General features: G+C 41.3%; 1 protein-coding gene across 24 annotated transcripts in view; it reads right to left on the reverse strand.

The window, feature by feature from the left end:
* Nucleotides 1-11,751: 11,751 nt before the first annotated feature.
* LOC140481873 (poly(rC)-binding protein 3) overlaps nucleotides 11,752-19,516 on the reverse strand; it is a 145,518-nt gene continuing 137,753 nt past the window's right edge. For 21 of the 24 annotated variants that reach the window (XM_072578472.1, XM_072578471.1, XM_072578469.1 and 18 more), the window contains 3 exons: nucleotides 16,950-17,002; nucleotides 15,395-15,564; nucleotides 11,752-12,232 (listed from right to left, as the gene is read on the reverse strand). In XM_072578472.1, the coding sequence (XP_072434573.1) occupies nucleotides 12,196-12,232; nucleotides 15,395-15,564; nucleotides 16,950-17,002 (260 nt within the window). In that variant the 3' untranslated portion in view covers nucleotides 11,752-12,195. Of the gene's footprint in view, nucleotides 12,233-15,390; nucleotides 15,565-16,949; nucleotides 17,003-19,516 lie in introns of those variants that run through there. The other 3 variants (XM_072578480.1, XM_072578481.1, XM_072578486.1) reach the window with 1 other exon arrangement.

Consider the following 19,516-nt stretch of genomic DNA (forward strand, 5'->3'; position numbering starts at 1 on the left):
GGAATCCTACTGGCTGGCCGTCATCAGTTGTCTTTAACTGAGTCAAAAGAATTAAAACAAGTTATTAAATTTTCCTTAAATTGTCAGACAGAGGTGACTTATTGTCGTGGCAGGGATCATGTTACCACTTCTGAGAATGACTAGCTGTCCCTGCTATTTGACTGGAGTGGCACCACTGCCTGACCTGTTCAGCTGCGCCTTAAAGCAAAATCTCTGTTTCTGTGTTTACCCGCGTTTCCCCAAATCTAGGTTGTGCTACATTCCCATTTCAGTTGCACGCGGTTCATTGCTTTACCTTCAGTTATTCGTCCCCCAAGCCCTGGCATTTTTTCCCCCCTCAATCTCTGTCCTTGATAATAGCTTAGGGCGTTAAAGATGCTACACAAATGCACACCCTCATTGTTGGCTTGTTCTGCAACTGAATTGCTGAGTAATAATAGCTTCCTTTCAATTCTTAAGTAGAATTACTGCAATGTGCACGGTATGTATCAGAAGCAAACAGGCTGCTGAATTAATCTACAAAAAAAAACAACAAGCTGGTACCTTAGCATTTCTCATATGACACAAAAGCCATGTTCTGGTCAGTATTTTGGGAGACGGGGTGGGAGAAAACAAAGCACACATTAGCCGGCCACCGTTAGATGCAGCTCTATTATTAGAGTCATAGAGATGCACAGCACGGAAACAGGCCCTTTGGTCCAACCCGTCCATGCCGACCAGATATCCCAACCCAATCTAGTCCCACCTGCCAGCACCCGGCCCATATCCCTCCAAACCTCTCCTATTCGTATACATATCCAAATGCTTCATAAATGTTGCAATTGTACCAGCCTCCACCACATCCTCTGGCAGATCATTCCATACACGTACCACCTTCTGCATGTAAAAGTTGCCCCTTAGGTCTCTTTTATATCTTTCCCCACTCACCCTAAACCTATGCCCTCTAGTTCTGGACTCCCTGACCCCAGGGAAAAGACTTTGTCTATTTATCTTATCCATGCCCCTCATAATTTTGTAAACCTCTATAAGGTCACCCCTCAGCCTCCGATGCTCCAGGGAAAACAGCCCCAGCCTGTTCAGCCTCTCCCTGTAGCTCAAATCCTCCAACCCTGGCAACATCCTTGCAAATCTTTTCTGAACCCTCTCAAGTTTCAAACATCTTTCCGATAGGAAGGAGACTAGAATTGCACACAATATTCCAACAGTGGCCTAACCAATGTATGTTTCTGGGTTCGAGCACCTGAACACTAAAATTCATTGTGGTACTGAGGCAGGCTGTCAGAGGAGATGTGAACTGAAGACACACCTGTCTGTCTGAGTGGCTAGAAAATATCCCATTGCACTACTTTGAAGTAGAGCAGGGGAATTATCCCCCAGTATTCAGCCCTTGATGAACATCACACACACAAGCAAAAAAAAACTCTGAACATTATGTCTGCATATTTGTGACAGTTCACGGCATGTTCTGGCTGTATTTCGATATTGCATCAGGAAGTTCATTTTGAAAATAAAGTCAACATGAGAAATGTGACTGGCCTGTGGGGACATGCTGAGAAAGGTATCCTGCAAAAGGGAAAGGGAAGGCTGGTAGGTATAGGGAATGCTGGATGACTAAAGAAATTGAGGGTTTGGTTAAGAAAAAGAAGGAAGCATATGTCAGGTATAGACAGGATAGATCGAGTGAATCCTTAGAAGAGTATAAAGGCAGTAGGAGTATATTTAAGAGGGAAATCAGGAGGGCAAAACGGGGACATGAGGTAGCTTTGGCAAATAGAATTAAGAGTTTTTACAAATATATTAAGGACAAAAGGGTAACTGGGGAGAGTATAGGGCCCCTCAAAGATCAGCAAAGCAGCCTTTGTGTGGAGCCACAGAAAATGGGGGAGATACTAAATGAATATTTTGCATCAGTATTTACTGTGGAAAAGGATATGGAAGATATAGATTGTAGGGAAATAGATGGTGACATCTTGCAAAATGTCCAGATTACAGAGGAGGAAGTGCTGAATGTCTTGAAATGCACAAGATCGGAAAAATCCCCAGGACCTAATCAGTTGTACCCGAGAACTCTGTGGGAAGCTAGAAAAGTGATTGCTGGGTCTCTTGCTGAGATATTTGTATCATCGATAGTCACAGGTGAGGTGCCGGAAGACTGGAGGTTGGCAAACGTGGTGCCACTGTTGAAGAAGGGCAGTAAAGACAAGCCAGGGGACTATAGACCAGTGAGCCTGATCTCAGTGGTGGGCAAGTTGTTGGAGGGAATCCTGAGGGACAGGATGTACATGTATTTGGAAAGCCAAGGACTGATTCAGGATAGTCAACATGGCTTTGTGCGTGGGAAATCATGTCTCACAAACTTGACTGAGTTTTTTGAAGAAGTAACAAAGAAGATTGATGAGGGCAGAGCAGTAGATGTGATCTATATGGACTTCAGTAAGGCGTTCGACAAGGTCCCCCATGGGAGACTGATTAGCAAGGTTAGATCTCATGGAATACTGGGAGAACTAGCCATTTGGATACAGAACTGGCTGAAAGGTAGAAGACAGAGGGCGGTGGTGGAGAGTTGTTTTTTGGATTGGAGGCCTGTGACCAGTGGAGTGCCACAAGGATCGGTGCTGGGCCCTCTACTTTTTGTCATTCATATAAATGATTTGGATGCGAGCATAAGAGGTACAGTTAGTAAGTTTGCAGAAGACACCAAAATTGGAGGTGTAGTGGACAGCGAAGAGGGTTACCTCAGATTACAACAGAATCTGGACCAGATGGGCCAATGGGCTGAGAAATGGCAGATGGCATATAATTCAGATAAATGCGAGGTGCTGCATTTTGGGAAAGCAAATCTTAGCAGAACTTATACACTTAATGGTAAGGTCCTAGGGAGTGTTGCTGAACAAAGAGACCTTGGAGTGCAGGTTCATAGCTCCTTGAAAGTGGAGTTGCAGGTAGATAGGATAGTGAAGAAGGTGTTTGGTATGCTTTCCTTTATTGGTCAGAGTATTGAGTACAGGAGTTGGGAGGTCATGTTGCGGCTGTATAGGACATTAGTTAGGCCACTGTTGGAATATCGCGTGCAATTCTGGTCTCCCTGCCATCGGAACGATGTTGTGAAACTTGAAAGAGTTCAAAAATGATTACAAGGATGTTGCCAGGTTCGGAGGGATTGAGCTGTAGAGAGATGCTGAACAGGCTGGGCCAGTTTTCCATGGAGCGTTGAAGGTTGAGAAGTAGAAGCTTATAAAATCACAAGGGGTATAGACAGAGTAAATAGATAAGACCTTTTCCCTGTGGTGGGGTTTAAGGTGAGGGGGAAAAAAATTAAAAGGGACCTAAGGGGCAACTTTTCACAGAGGGTGGTACATGTATGGAATGAGCTGCCAGAGGAAATGACAGAGGCTGGTACAATTACAGCATTTAAAAGGCATTTGGATGGGTATATGAATAGGAAGGGTTTCCAGGGATATGGGCCAAATGGGACTAGATTTATTTAGGATACCTGGTCAGCATGGACAAGCTGGAGCGAAGGGTCTGTTTTCATTCTGCATCTGCAAATAATGCAAAGGGTCAGGAATAATTCTACATTCAAATGCCTTGTAATTTTCAAGTACTGTAGATGGCACTATTGCCCAAGATTTAAATAGCAGCCCAGGTGATTGGTCTTTTGTAGCAGTGCATAGAGCGGGCCCTCTTTATTTCTCTAGGCTTATAAATATTTATCACACAAGAGGCAGTCATTCAGCCCATTGTGTCAATGCTAGTCAACATAGATTAACTACACTTTCCAAAGTGTGGTCCATAGCCCAGGAAACTGTGGTAATGCAAATAAATATTTAAATGGTTCATAAATATTGCACATTGCATAATTTTTTGGTTTAGGTCTTGCACTTTTCTCTTCAGCTATGCATAGGAACTGGAAGATTGTCATTCTCCTTTTACATGTTTGCATTCAACTAGCTTTTTAATTCAAGATTTGTATGTGCCTGAGGCTCTGGATTACTGGCCGAATGATGACATCACCACTCAGCTGCCACCTTCCCATACTTGAAAACCAATAAAAAGACGCAACATATCAATGAAGCAATGGGGAAATGCTAAGAGAGTTAGCTGAAAAGAGGTACACAAATGAGCATTCAAAAGCATGGACTTAACAGTTGGCCTGCCAAGTTTGAGGGGAATAAAGAATGAGCCCGATCACGCGGTGAGCTCTCTATCCACACGTGAGGACAGAACAACAAGGACAATCATGGCACCTCAAAACTGAGCAAAATATAGCACTGCTTGCTGTATGAAATGGAGGTGGATGCTTGGAATACAAATTCCTCTTCAAAAGTGAATGCGATCTGATATTTCACAATGTGAACTCTTCAAAGACACAAGAGAGATCATCAAACAACATAGAACATAGAACAATACAGCACAGAACAGGCCCTTCAGCCCACGATGTTGTGCCGAACTTCTATCCTAGATTAAGCACCCATCCATGTACCTATCCAAATGCCGCTTAAAGGTCGCCAATGAATCTGACTCTACCACTCCCACGGGCAGCGCATTCCATGCCCCCACCACTCTCTGGGTAAAGAACCCACCCCTGACATCTCCCCTATACCTTCCACCCTTCACCTTAAATTTATGTCCCCTTGTAACACTCTGTTGTACCCGGGTAAAAAGTTTCTGACTGTCTACTCTATCTATTCCTCTGATCATCTTATAAACCTCTATCAAGTCATCCCTCATCCTTCGCCGTTCCAACGAGAAAAGGCCGAGAACTCTCAACCTATCCTCGTACGACCTACTCTCCATTCCAGGCAACATCCTGGTAAATCTTCTCTGCACCCTCTCCAAAGCTTCCACATCTTTCCTAAAGTGAGGCGACCAGAACTGCACACAGTACTCCAACTGTGGCCTAACCAAAGTCCTGTACAGCTGCAACATCACCTCACGACTCTTGAATTCAATCCCTCTGCTAATGAACGATAATACTCCATAGGCCTTCTTACAAACTCTATCCACCCGAGTGGCAACCTTCAAAGATCTATGTACATAGACCCCAAGATCCCTCTGTTCCTCCACCTGACCAAGAACCCTACCATTAACCCTGTATTCCGCATTCTTATTTGTTCTTCCAAAATGGACAACCTCACACTTGGCAGGGTTGAACTCCATCTGCCACTCCTCAGCCCAGCTCTGCATCATATCTAAGTCCCTCTGCAGCCGACAACAGCCCTCCTCACTGTCCACAACTCCACCTATCTTTGTATCATCTGCAAATTTACTGACCCACCCTTCGACTCCCTCATCTAAGTCATTAATAAAAATTACAAACAGCAGAGGACCCAGAACTGATCCCTGCGGAACTCCACTTGTAACTGGACTCCATGCTGAATATTTACCATCTTCCACCACTCTCTGACTTCGACCGGTTAGCCAGTTTTCTATCCAATTGGCCAAATTTCCCTCTATCCCATGCCTCCTGACTTTCCGCATAAGCCTACCATGGGGAACCTTATCAAATGCCTTACTAAAATCCATGTACACTACATCCACTGCTCCACCCTCATCCACATGCTTGGTCACCTCCTCGAAGAATTCAATAAGACTTGTAAGGCAAGACCTACCCTTCACAAATCCGTGCTGGCTGTCCCTAATCAAGCAGTGTCTTTCCAGATACTCGTAAATCCTATCCCTCAGTACCCTTTCCATTACTTTGCCTACCACAGAAGTAAGACTAACTGGCCTGTAATTCCCGGGGTTATCCCTATTCCCTTTTTTGAACAGGGGCACAACATTCGCTACTCTCCAGTCCCCTGGTACCACCCCAGTTGCCAGTGAAGACGAGAAGATCATTGCCAACGGTACTGCAATTTCCTCTCTTGCTTCCCACATAATCCTAGGATATATCCCGTCAGGCCCGGGGGACTTGTCTATCCTCAAGTTGTTCAAAATGTCCAACACATCTTCCTTCCTAACAGGTATCTCTTCTAGCTTATCAGTCCGTTTCACACTCTCCTCTTCAACAATACGGTCCCTCTCGTTTGAAATATGTGGTTACCATTTGCTTAGTCACCTGCCAAAAGAACAAAATCCCATGAAATAAAGAAAGCTAGTGCCTATCCCCAACTTGTTCTTACGGAACATACAAGTTCAGAACAAGAGCAGGTCTCCAGCCCAAAACAGACAAGCATTTATATAAGCATTTCTCACAATTTCAGGATGACCCAAAGAGTTTTAAACTCAATGAAGTATTTAAGTCATAAAGACGCACAGCATAGAAACAGACCCTTCGGTCCACACATCCATGCTGACCAGATACCCCAACCCAATCTAGTCCCATCTGCCAACACTCAGACCATATCCCTTCAAACCCTTCCTATTCCTATACCCAGATGGCTTTTAAATGCAATAATTGTACCAGCCTCCACCACTTCCTCCGGCAGACCATTCCACACACGCACCACCGTGTGTGTGAAACAGTTGCCCCTTGGGTCTCTCTCATATCTTTCCCCTCTCACCCTAAATCTATGCCCTCTAGTTCTGGACTCCCCGACCCCCAGGACAAAGACTGTGTCTATTTATCCTATCCATGCGCTTCATGATTTTATAAACTTCTATGACGTCACTCCTCAGCCTCAGATGCTCCAAGGAAAACAGCCCTGGCCTATTCAACCTCTCCCCATATCACAAATCCTCCAACCCTGGCAACATCCTTGTAAATCTTTTCTAAACCCTTTCAAGTCTCACAACTTCTTTCCAATAGGAGACCAGAATTGCATGCAATATTCTAAAAGTGGCTTAACCAATGTCCTGTACAGCCACAACATGACCTCCCAATTTCTGTACTCAATACTCTGACCAATAAAGGAAAGCATACCAAACGCCTTCTTCACTATCCTACCTACCTGCGACACCACTTTCAAGGAGCTGTGAACCTGCACTCCAAGGTTTCTTTGTTCAGCAACAGTTCAGAGGACCTTAACATTAAGCGTATAAGTCCTGCTAAGATTTGCTTTCCCAAAATGCAGCACCTCGCATTTTTTCTGAATTAAATACCATCTGCAACTACTCAGCCCATTGGCCCATCTGATCAAGAGCCCACTGTAATCTGAGGTAACTTTCTTCACTGTCCACTGCACCTCCAATTTTGGTGTCATCTGCAAACTTACTAACTATACCTCTTATGCTCAGTGGTCCCAGCACTGATCCTTGTGGCACTCCACTGGTCACAGGCCCCCAGTCTGAAAAACAACCCTCCACCACCACCCTCTGTCTTCTACCTTCGAGCCAGTTCTATACCCAAATGGTTAGATATCCCTGTATTCCATGAGATCTAACCTTGCTAATCAGTCTCCCATGGGGGACCTTGTTGAAGCCTTACTGAAGTCCATATAGATCACATCTACTGCTCTGCCCTCATCAATCTTCTTTGTTACCTCTTCAAAAAACTCAATCAAGTTTGTGAGACATGATTTCCCACGCGCAAAGCCATATTGACTATCTCTAATCAGTCCTTGCCTTTCCAAATACATGTACATCCTGTCCCTCAGGATTCCTTCGAACAACATTCCCACCACCGAGGTCAGGTTCACTGGTCTATAAGTTCCCTGGCTCATCCTTACCACCCTTCTTCAACAGTAGCACCACGTTAGCCAACCTCCATCATCCAGCACCTCACCTGTGACTATCGATGATACAAATATCTTAGCAAGAGGCCCAGCTATCACTTCACTACCTTCCCAGAGTTCTTGGGTACACCTGATCAGGTCCTGGGGATTTATCCACTCTTGTGCATTTCAAGAAATCCAGCACTTCCTCCTTTGTAATATGGACATATTTCAAGATGTCACCAACTACTTCTCTACATCCTATATCTTCCAAGTCCATTTCCACAGTAAACACTGATGCAAAATACTTTTTTTGTATCTCCTGTCGCTCCACACAAAGGCCGCTTTGCTGATCTTTGAGGGGGCCCTATTCTCTCCCTAGTTACCCTTTTGTCCTTAATATATTTGCAAAAACCTGTTGGATTCTCCTTAGCTTTGGCAAATAGAGTTCTCATGCCCCCTTTTTGCCCTCCTGATTTCCCTCTTAAGTTGGAAGGACATGGGACTCAGGCAGATGGGACTAGGTTAGTTTGGGATTATCATCAGCATGGACTGGTTGGACTGAAGGGTCTGTTTCCATACTGTATGACTCTATGACTATACCTATGACTATTCTCCTACTTCCTTAATACTCGAAGGATTCACTCGATCTATCCTGTATGTCTACCTGACATACGCTTCCTCCTTTTTCTTAACCAAACTCTCAATTTATTTAGTCATCCAGTATTCCCTATACCTACCAGCCTTTCCTTTCACCCTGACAGGAATATACTTTCTCTAGATTGTTATCTCATTTCTGAAAGCTTCCCATTTTCCAGCCGTCCCTTTACCTGCAAACATCTGCCCCCAATCAGCTTTCAAAAGTTCTTGCCTAATACCGTCAAAATTGGCCTTTCTCCAATTTAGAAGTTCAACTTTTAGATCTGGTCTATCCTTTTCCATCATGATTTTAAAAATAAACAATTATGGTCACTGGCCCCAAAGTGCTCCCCCACTGACAGCTCAGTCACCAGCCCTGCCTTATTTCCCAAGATTAGGTCAAGTTTTGCATCTTCTCTCGTAGGTACATCCACATACTGAATCAGAAAATGTTCTTGTCCACACAAATTCCTCTCCATCTAAACCCTTCACACTATGGCAGTCCCAGTCCATTTGGAAAGTTAAAATCCCCAACCAGAACCACCCTACTATTCTTACAGATAACTGAAATTACCTTACAAATTTGTTTCTCAATTTCCCTCGATGAGGTGGTCTATAACAATTCCAATAAGGTGATCACCTATTTCTCAGTTCCATCCAAATAACTTCCTTGGATGTATTTCTGGAAATACCCTCCCTCAGCACAGCTGTGATGCTATCCCTTATCAAAAAGGCCACTCCCCCTCCTCTCTTGCCCCTTTCTGTCCTTCCTGTAGCATTTATATCCTGGAACATTAAGCTGCCAGTCCTGTCCACCCCCGAGCCCCATTTCGGTAGTTACCATGATATCCCAGTCCCATGTTCCTAACTATGCCCAGAGTTCTTCTGTCTTCTTTGTTAGGCTCCTTGTGTTGAAATAAATGCAGTTTAATTGATCAGTGCTACCTGGTTTTCTGCTTTGTCACTGCCTGCCCTGACTGTTTGACTCGCTTCTTTTCTCAACTGTACTGGTCTCAGACTGATCTCTTTCCCCACTATCTCCCTGGGTCCCACCCCCACCTTACTAGTTTAAATTTTCCCAAGCAGTTCTAGCAAATATCCCTGCCTGTATATTAGTCCTCTTCCAATTCAGATGCAATCTGTCCTTCTTGTACAGGTCACTTCTACCCGAGAAGAGATTCCAATGATCCAAAAAGGTGAATCCTTCTCCCATACACCAGCTCCTCAGCCATGCATTCATCTGCTCTATCCTCCTATTCCTACCCCCACTGGCTCAAAGCACCAGGAGTAATCCAGATATTACTACTCGAGAACCTCCTTTTTAAATGCCTGAAAGGAGAATAGAGAGTTCGGCAGAATTTCATCCTTTTCCCTTCCTATGTCATTGGTTCCTATGTGGACAATGACCTCCTGCTGGCCCCTCTCCCCCTTGAAAACATTCTTCACCCTCTGAGACATCCTTGACCCTGGCACCAGGAAGGCAACACACCATTCTGCTTTTTTGCTGCTGGCCACAGAAATATCCGTTGGTGCCTCAGACTACAGTCCCCTAACAATTGATCTCTTGGAACCCGGTGCACCCCTCATTGCATTAGAGGTAGTCTCAATACCAGAAACTTGGATGTTCGTGTTACCCTCCCCGAGAATCCATCACCCCCTATGTTTTCCAAAACAGCATACTTCCTTAGAAGATTGTCATAATTTGGGAAATGCAGCAGCAGGTACTCTGCATACCAGAGTCCAGTGAAGCAGTATGATTATGATTTTAAAAAAGTATGAAATGTTGATTCCATTGTCTAAAGCATCCATCATTCAGTTTAGATTATGACTGTTCTATACCTCCACTTGCATTTACTCCATTTTGAGATTCAGATCAAGAATTTAGAGAATGCTAATCTTAAAAATGTCAAAGATCCTACACCAGTCTTTGTACAGAAGAATCCCAGGTATTAAATACACTTGTAAAGTGATCAATTTAATTCCTTAATGGTTAAGATTCCATTCAGTCACAGTCCCCTTTTCCGTGCATCAGATCTGACTTGACCACCTACTTCATTCAACATTGCTTTTTTCCCCCAAACTCAACTCTCCTAAATAAACCCACGACCACCATCCTTTACCACACAAACTCTCCCCAAACAGATTTTCAATTTTACACCACTGGTTAGGGTGCAACATTTTTCAAAAAATTCATTCATGAGACAGGGGCATCACCGACTGGCCAGCACTTATTGCCTTCATGCTAGTGGTGATGAGCTGCCCCCTACTGCAGTCTACTTGATAGACTTTGACCCACAAATGCCCTGAAGGAATTTCAGAATTTTAACTGAGTGACAGTAAAGGAATAGCAATATATTTCCAAGTCAGAATGCGGAGTAGCTTGGAGGAGAACTTACAGTTGGTGCTCCTATACATCTGCCCTTGTCCATCTAGATGGAAACAGTCGTGAATTTGGAAGGGATTAAGAATCTTTAGTGAACTTCTGCATTGCATTTTGCAGATAGCGCACACAGTCAGTGGAGGGAGTGGAATCTTGTGGAAGTGCAGCCATTCAAGTCAGCTGCCCTGTCTTCGATATGTCAAGCTCAAGTGTTGTAGGGGGCACACCCATCCAGACAAGTGAAGAGGATTCTACCATACTCTTGACTTGTGCCTTGTAGATGGTGAACAGGCTTTGGGAATTCAGGAGGAGAGTTACTCACCGTAGTATTTTTAGCCTCTGACCTGCTCTTCTAGCTACTGCACATACGTTGCAAATCCAGTGGAGTTTCTGGTCAATGGTAATACCAACGATGTTGGAAGTGGGGAATTCAGTAATGGTAACACCAATGAATGTCACGGGCGGTGGTCAGACCATCTGTTATTGCCTAACATTTGTGTCATGAATGTTAGTTACCACTTGTCAGTCCAAGTCTGGATATTGTCCAGACCTTGTTGCATTTTGAGTATGAACTGCTTCACTACCAGAGGTGTCACAAGTATTTCTGGACATTGGCGTACGTCTAAGTAAAGATTAGATTAGATTACATTACAGTGTGGAAACAGGCCCTTTGGCCCAACAAGTCCACACCGACCTGCCGAAGCGCAACCCACCCATTCCCCTACATTTACCCCTTACCTAACACTACGGGCAATTTATCATGGCCAATTCACCTGACCTGCACATCTTTGGACTGTGGGAGGAAACCGGAGCACCTGGTGGGAACCCACGCAGACACGGGGAGAATTTGCAAACTCCACACAGACAGTCGCCAGAGGCAGGAATTGAACCCGGGTCTCAAGTGCTGTGAGGCAGCAGTGCTAACCACTGTGCCACCGTGCCGCCCACAAATAGTGCTGAACGTCACTCCTTGACCCTCCTGCCTTTTCTGCACACTCCTGGCTTAGCTCGTGAATCAATAAATCATGCTATTTTGTATTGTCCCTTAAAAATATTGATTTCCCCAATGAAAATCTGCAATTCAATTAAATTCACCTTGTTATGGCATGTGGTAGCACAGAAGACAGATGAAACCGGTTTAGTGATAGGTTGTATTTCAGCACATAGCAGGACATGTGCCTTCCTTTATTATAACCAAATAGAACAACTACAAATAATTGGATTACATCAAGGTTTTTTTTATAAAAAGAGTTTGCAATCATGTTACCAGTAATTACTGAACTAAAAAGTATACAGAGGAAATAGTCTGCAAATACATTTTTTGCAAGCAATCGTTAATTTAAATGTGGAACCGAAAACCTACATTAAAGCACGAAGCAATGGGAAAGAAGGGTCTAGCCATAAAGGATTGGAATTAGAAAAGTAGTTCAGAATAATTCCTTAAAATTTAACATTCTAAGTACTGTCTATGAGGCAAGACTGTAATATACAAATTTTACAAACAGGGTGCGATAGCAGGTTACTTGTGGTTTATGTAGGTGGGTAACATGACACAAACAGCAGAAGGAGATGAGGAAACAATTAAAGTGTGCCCATTCCAGAGACTTCAGATGTTAGCCTGGGAGAGGGAGAAACAAAAAAAAAACAATTTGATCAATAAAAGTTCTGAGCGATCTTTAATTATCAGAGACAAGCAAATTCAGCATGACAGATCTATGCCAGTGTTTTTGTTTCACACAGCCTCCCTCTTACCTCACTTAATTTCAACTAAGCAGCCTATCCTTTTATTAATTTCTTTGTATATTTAGCCAACATTCACAAATCTATTTTACTCTTGCGGCAAATTCCAAATGAAACAAAGTGTATATTGTGCTTAAAATCACAACATTCATTTCCTGAAACTCTCAAGCTACAATAATTTTGTCAATTGATTTCTTGTAAAACTGATCGGATTTGGGAATGTGGTCAGATCCAGCACCTTTTAGCAAACTGCCCAGACTATAATTTTCTATTTAGTGAACATCCTCATGTAGCTAACAGTGGTCAGTGAAGTACGGTCAACTTAACTTGTTTACTTGAGTACCTGTGCTATATTTACTTTTCTCATCAAGCCATCAGACAACAATGCCTGCAGATTGAAATACTTACTCTTTTGCTCAATCTTTGGGAATGGCAAACAAGTGAGCTAGTGGGCATTAGCAAAAATAACCCTTAAGTAGGCCCAGCAAATGACATTTATCATGTATGTTCGTTGAGGATACTGGAGTGTGTGGAGCTTCTGAAAAGTTAAAATTAAGTACTCAGTTTTTAATCTTAGAAAAAAAAGTGCTTTCCTTCCCTTCTGATTCAGGTACAGGTATCATGCTTGGCTGAGGGCGGAATTAATCAATCCCTCACCACCAATTCTCTAAAGCTGGCCACTTCTTATGATTTTATAATTTAGGATTCTATTCAGGATTCTATTTTCCTAAGTCAGTCTCTACTCATTATCCCTTAGAACTTTAACAACATAATGAAAAAAGCAAAAGCTGTCTTCAATGCTGATCATTTGAAAATTGAGACACAGGCACATGGAGCATAAAACCCAAATGATGTTTTAAATATTGCTTTAATGCTTGAAAGTGAACGAGCTAAACAGTGAGTAATAACAGATTCTGAAGACACCAATGCACAAGGAACCTAAGCAGATCAGCACGTCAAAATTAGAGACATTACTTTATTTATGATTTACTCTGGGGAATTGTTCCAGATCAGTTCCTATGGGCTTGGCAAAGTGACATGGCTCACGTGCAAATGCCAGACACTGATTTGCTCACTAGTTCATCCACGATTCAAATGCAAATTCTGCAATGTCGTTTGCAGCTTGCAACACACCTAGCTTCCAGCAAGTACTTGTCCACTTGTTTTACTTCATTTTCTAATTAAACTACTCAAAGATATTATTACACAACTCGAACAGGTGGTACCTGAACCTAGGCTTCCCAGTCCAGGGGTACGGAGGAGAGCTCTTGCATCTGTTTATAATAGGCTACCCTGTGCTATAATGACCCTTTGGAAACATAGCAGTTTTGTTGGTGTTCATCTTTATGATGAAGCAATGTTTCCCTGATCACTTCAAAATTTTCAATACTATCAGATCTCGTGTCTTATAATTGAAACGTTATTTATATTGCCTTATTGAACACTTTTCCATCTCCAACCTGAAATCAGTTGTTCAGCATTCTAACTGCAACTGAACCAATATTAGTGCAAGTTTAGCAAAGCACTAGTGTTTGCACCATGGCCCTATTTATAAAAATAAAGATTGCAGCACTTCCAATTTGCATATACACCCTTTTAAAAACTTGAGGTTTAGTAAAAATCCTCTCCTTAACTCTCCCTCAGTATGAATATGCTCATTTCTCACTAGACATCAGACATATTTGCCTGACCTAATCTCATTATGTTCCCTTGCAAGTCACACATCCCTTTCATTGTACTCCCAATTTTCATATTTTGTACAAATTTGAAACTATGTCCCCATATCCAAATCTAGAGCTATATTCCTGACAATGGCACTAAGGATATTACTGATATACATTGGAAAAAAATGCATCAATTACTATTCTCTTGTCTAAGTTTCTATTTATGCTGCTACATTCACTGGTTTCACTAAAACATTGCATTGATTAAATCTTGCCAATTTTTCCCCTCATTTTTTTAAAACTGTAAAGTGACAGTACATGCTTAATGAAAATCTGCAGTGATGACAGCACAGTACAAAGCTACAATTAATTCATTTATAGGTAAACAGTCATTGTTAGGTCCTGATTTATTCAATTCTACCACAGTAGATCAGCAAAAGTAAAATGTGTTTCTGACATCAAGGAACAACTGAGATTGTTTAGGAGAGTTGAGCAGACAAATTAACTTCATGGCAGGTGATTTGACTCCGATAGGTCGTGCTTAATGCACCAATTTTCTCTTCCATCAACCACATGAATCCTAAATTAATTTGTACTGCCATAAAGATAGGGAATTTACAATACCATCAGGTTAACAAAATATGCGAAAATGGCACTTTGGTTTTAAGCTGGATGTGTACAAAGTACTTGAAAAATTTTGCATTCCGAATGCTAAAAATTTGCAAACAACTATCTGGTGTTGTAAACTGGAGTGAACGTGGGTACAAAATTGCTTGCCCTTACAGCATCACATTTGTATAAAGTCCAGATTAAACAGAATTAAGTTTATAAATTATAGATAATGTCTTCAATTTCACCTGTACAAATTACTAAGTAGATAGTATTTCCTGTTCTACCTTTTCACAATGAAATCAATGTCTGAACTGTGATAATCGCTGTTATAGCACCATCAAGTGGGTACAGCAATATCAGACAATACTTGAATCTAATTCATTGCTACTTCATTACATCTTTCTTCCCTGTGGCTTCCAATTGTATTTCACCGACATATCATTATAAGACTGGAAAGACAGCAAACAGTTTTAAGATAGCACATCACAGCTACATACTGAAGTTGAGGAGCATGTTAGAAAGAAGAAAAAAAATCTGTCCTTTCAGAAAGAGTCCTAAAAATTCTGCACAACTATAAACATTATCTGAATTTATAACTATTAGCAATTATACAGATTTTACTCATTGAGTTTGGAGCAATATTTGCTTTTGCAATTGCACTGTTTTTGCTCTGGTGCTAATGAAGCTCCATAATAATCTGAATTGATAACCTCTATCTGTCCACATCTCCTTCCCACCCCCAATGCTAGGTGGAATTCTCTTACCTTGCATTAATGAGGTACTGTGCAAGGCTTATGTTGGCAGGGGATCCAGTAATAGTAATCTGGCGTTCCGTTGAGCCTTCGGCTGCATTAGCTATTTTAATCTGAGCCCCAGACATTTGTCTGATCTCATTGATTTTGCTGCCTTGTCTGCCGATTATACATCCTATTAGCTGGAAAGAAATTTGCAAAAAAACTAAATGAAACAATTAACTGGTAAAGTGTGCAACAATGAATGTAGACCAAAGCTGTGAGAATGAGAAGATAGAAGCAGAAGCATTTCAGTCGAATACTTATTTTATTGCTTATATTTAAGGATTGCTAGTGGCCATTTGCTTCTTCCTTGCTGGCTAGTCCCACATATACTTGGAAAAGGTCCAGTTCTTCTTTAAACTGAGTCCTACACTCAACACTAAGTTTTTACTGAAAATTAACTTTCACATGTGCAATAGTCATTCCTAATTAAATTTAGTTTGCTTGCTCATAAGACCAAACTTTGGAAAAGTGATGAAAACATCAGATTACTTAAACCAAGATAATGGGAAAGGACGAGGATTTCCACACTAAAAGCACATGCGATTTAAGGCACTTACTGATGTGGACATTTAGGTGAAAAGTTATCCAATGGCAATCCTAACCAGTCAAATATATTGGAAGCAATAAAGAAATAATACTGCATTGTTTGACCAAATTTCTCAACACAGCTAGCCAAGAGTTATATTATCGACTTATTGTTACGAAGTGTTTTGAAACATCAAAACATAAAAAAACTTTGTAAAATTTTTCATTTTTGATGTACAAATATAAATGAGCAAATCAGCAGTTCACAGGCACTTATTAATCTGTAGCTTGGAAAAAATATTTTCCATGGTGTAAGTTATCATAAACATAACTTACAAGAAGCTTCGAGAGCGTGATGCAGATATGGAACTTGTGATCACATGAACAAAGATATACAAGGACAAGGTAGTTAAGAAAATGAGAGAGAAAGAGATTGAAGAGGTAGTAAGTAAACAGTTATAATGCATGCTTAGCCAGCGAGACCCCATTTTGCATGAAAGTTTAAAAAAAGGCAAAATTTTACACTATTTGGATCAACTTTTCTAATTTACTTAACCTTCACTGCTCAAAAATTGCATTACATCACCTCAAATGGGGAACTGCAGCCTACAGAGCTAACATGCCATTTATGCAATAAGTTCAATTTATCTTCCTGATGCTTGAGCAGAATAATAGAAAGGCAGAATCTACTTTAATGGAGAAAGATCAGCAAACATTTCAGGTTTAAAATTATTGGAACGTGGATATTTAACATTAAATTATTTGATTCCTTAGCAATTAATATAATTTACTTTTGCTTTTTCTCCAAGTCTCTTAGAAGTGAGCTGAGTTTGCAGAACCCTTCTGTTGGTCACTTACAGATTGAGTAGGTTTGGGATATTGCATTTCGAAAGGGAGGAAATAGGAATAAGTCATGATCTTGGGGACTGGAATCAAGACACAAGTTTTACAATCAGGATTTCCAAAATAGTGCCTTTACCCAAAGGAAATAACTTACATCATTGGGAATGGTGAGTTCATGAGTACTGGCCGGGGGATTGGCATCCAAACCTAAGTAAATGTGAGAATAAGTTATTAGCAATGGACTACATGCATGAAACAAACAACGCAATCCCCTCTCCTTGCACATGAATGAGAGGTTCAGTGCCACAAAGGCAGATTTGTCCCAGATCTCTCACTGTCAAGTTGATCACTGACCAGTTTCTCTTGCTATATATACAAATCAGACCCTCATTCTCATGATCTTCACAAAAGTACATAGCACTGCAGTGGACACGATTGTTTATTGGATTTAAAGATAAGAAGAAAGGGCATGAACAGAAAATTTGTTAAGATGGCCAATTTATCATACTTACATTTTGAAAGAGGTTTGAGTGGCTAGTACAGGGGCAGACTGGCACATGAAAAATTTCATGACCACTTCCAATGCAGATCCTTGGTTGATGCAAAGGCACCTACATCAGAATTGCTTCTTTCAAAAGGTCCAGCAAAAAGTTGAAGTTTTTTAAAAAAAAGTAGTTATGTCAAGAATTGCCGAGACAGAAGCAAAGCTTCATTACGCTTCCACAGGCATCAATTTAATTACACAGCAGTAGATACAGGGGTCCACAAGTCCTATGTGCCATCCAGCACATTAGTAACTAATGAATTGCTTAGTGCCTCCTGTGACAGAAGCAGATCCATCTAATTATAAAATCAGATCTACAAGTAAAACTGGAGGGAGGTCAGTTGCTGGGTTTTACTTGTAATGGAAACTCTGGCTACTGTTTGTTAGATTTTCCAAAATCCATTTGGATCAGGTCTCCAATGAAATAATATATAGAGCAGTTACCTGGAGCTTAAACGTTAGCTTTAAAGCAGATTGATCAACTGTGTTTGCTGAGTTTCTCCAAGTTAAAATAAAAACAGTTGTCTCAAAACTAATACTGTTGACATAAATGGTTTCTTTTAAAATTTGGATCATATAGTTCAGTCTGTTGAACTCATACGCTGAACTCCAATGGTGCTTCTACCCACCTGACCTCAATTTGGGAACATGTTCAAATGCGATACTTTAAGCTGGACTTAAAATAAAACAATATTTTGCTCTCGAGATCTATTTAATATGCACGATTGAATAAAGCTTTACTGCCCAATAGGACTTGCTTTGGGTTTCTCAAAAAGCAACTGGCAATTGGATTGAAGTATTTGTTTACATTGAAAATCCTCTCCTACTTCCAATAAAGAAAAGTAAATTGCTCGTCTTAGATCTGGTACTTTTAATATATAATGTTGAAAATGGACAAGTTTTGATTTATGAGAATGAAGACCTCCTTGTGGAAGATGACTCTTGGAGGAGCACAAAGCATGATAGGAGAAAGCCAACTTGTCAAATCATTTCCCTGCACATCTGAATTAATTAAAACATGGGAAATTCAAGTTGCACCATTTTTGACTTTGATTCCTGTAGATTCCCAAATACACAACAGATAAGGTAGTTAAGAAGGTGACAGGCAAAATTTAATGTGAATGACCATAATGAAAAAGGACTAATTATCCAAGCTATAAAGCCAAATATAAAGTCAGTACTTATCTGGCTTCTGACTGTGTCATGTCATCTAGCCATTAGCTTATTCTATGTAAATTATAATTTACAGTGGTCTCAATGGGTCTTTGCTGAAGTTTGGAGATTAGACTCAGTTACTGCAGAGTTATAATATTACAAAAATCATAACACCCTTTTAAAAAGGATGCAGATAAATATTTGACATTGAAATATTTACAAGAGAATGAGGAAAGTCCAGCCCAATGAGGCTAAGATGATAGCTCTTTAACAATAGGCACAGGTGCACTGGGTCAAAAAGATTGCTCACTATACTGAAGGGCAACTAGGCATGAGCACGGACATCTGGCCATGTCAGTGACATGCAAATCCCGTAAATGAATTACTAATCACCTCCTGTGTGACTGTTTTCATTATGATAGTGTATTTTACCACTTAGAGTCACATAGATGGCCGGCACAGGGAGAGACCCTTCAGTCCAACTGGCCAACCCGATATCCTAAATTAATCTAGTCCCATTTGCCAGCATTTGGCCCATATCCCTCTAAACCCTTCCTATTCATATGTCTTTTAAATGCTGTAATTGTACTAGCCTCCACCACTTCCTCTGGCAACTCATTCCATACATGTACCACCCTCTGCGTGAAAAAGTTGCCCCTCAGGTCTTTTAAATCTTTCCCCTCTCACCCTAAACCTATGTCCTCGAGCTCTGGACTCACCCACCCAGTAAAAATACTGTGGGTATTTACCTTATCGATGCTCCTCATGATTTTATAAACATCTAAGGACACCCCTCAAGCCTCTGATGCTCCAGTCAAAACAGTCCCAGCCTATCCAGGTTCTCCATATAGTTCAAACCTTCCAACCCTGGCAACATTCTTGTAAATCTTTTCCGAACTGTTTCACAACATCCTTCCTGTAAGGAGGCGGCCAGAATTGGGCACAATATTCCAAAAGTGGTCCACCCAATGTCCTGTACAGCTGCAAGATGACCTACCTCCCAACCGCTATACTTGTAAAAT

Source organism: Chiloscyllium punctatum, chromosome 10 (genome assembly GCF_047496795.1).
Source record: "Chiloscyllium punctatum isolate Juve2018m chromosome 10, sChiPun1.3, whole genome shotgun sequence".
Taxonomy (NCBI): Eukaryota; Metazoa; Chordata; class Chondrichthyes; order Orectolobiformes; family Hemiscylliidae; genus Chiloscyllium; species Chiloscyllium punctatum.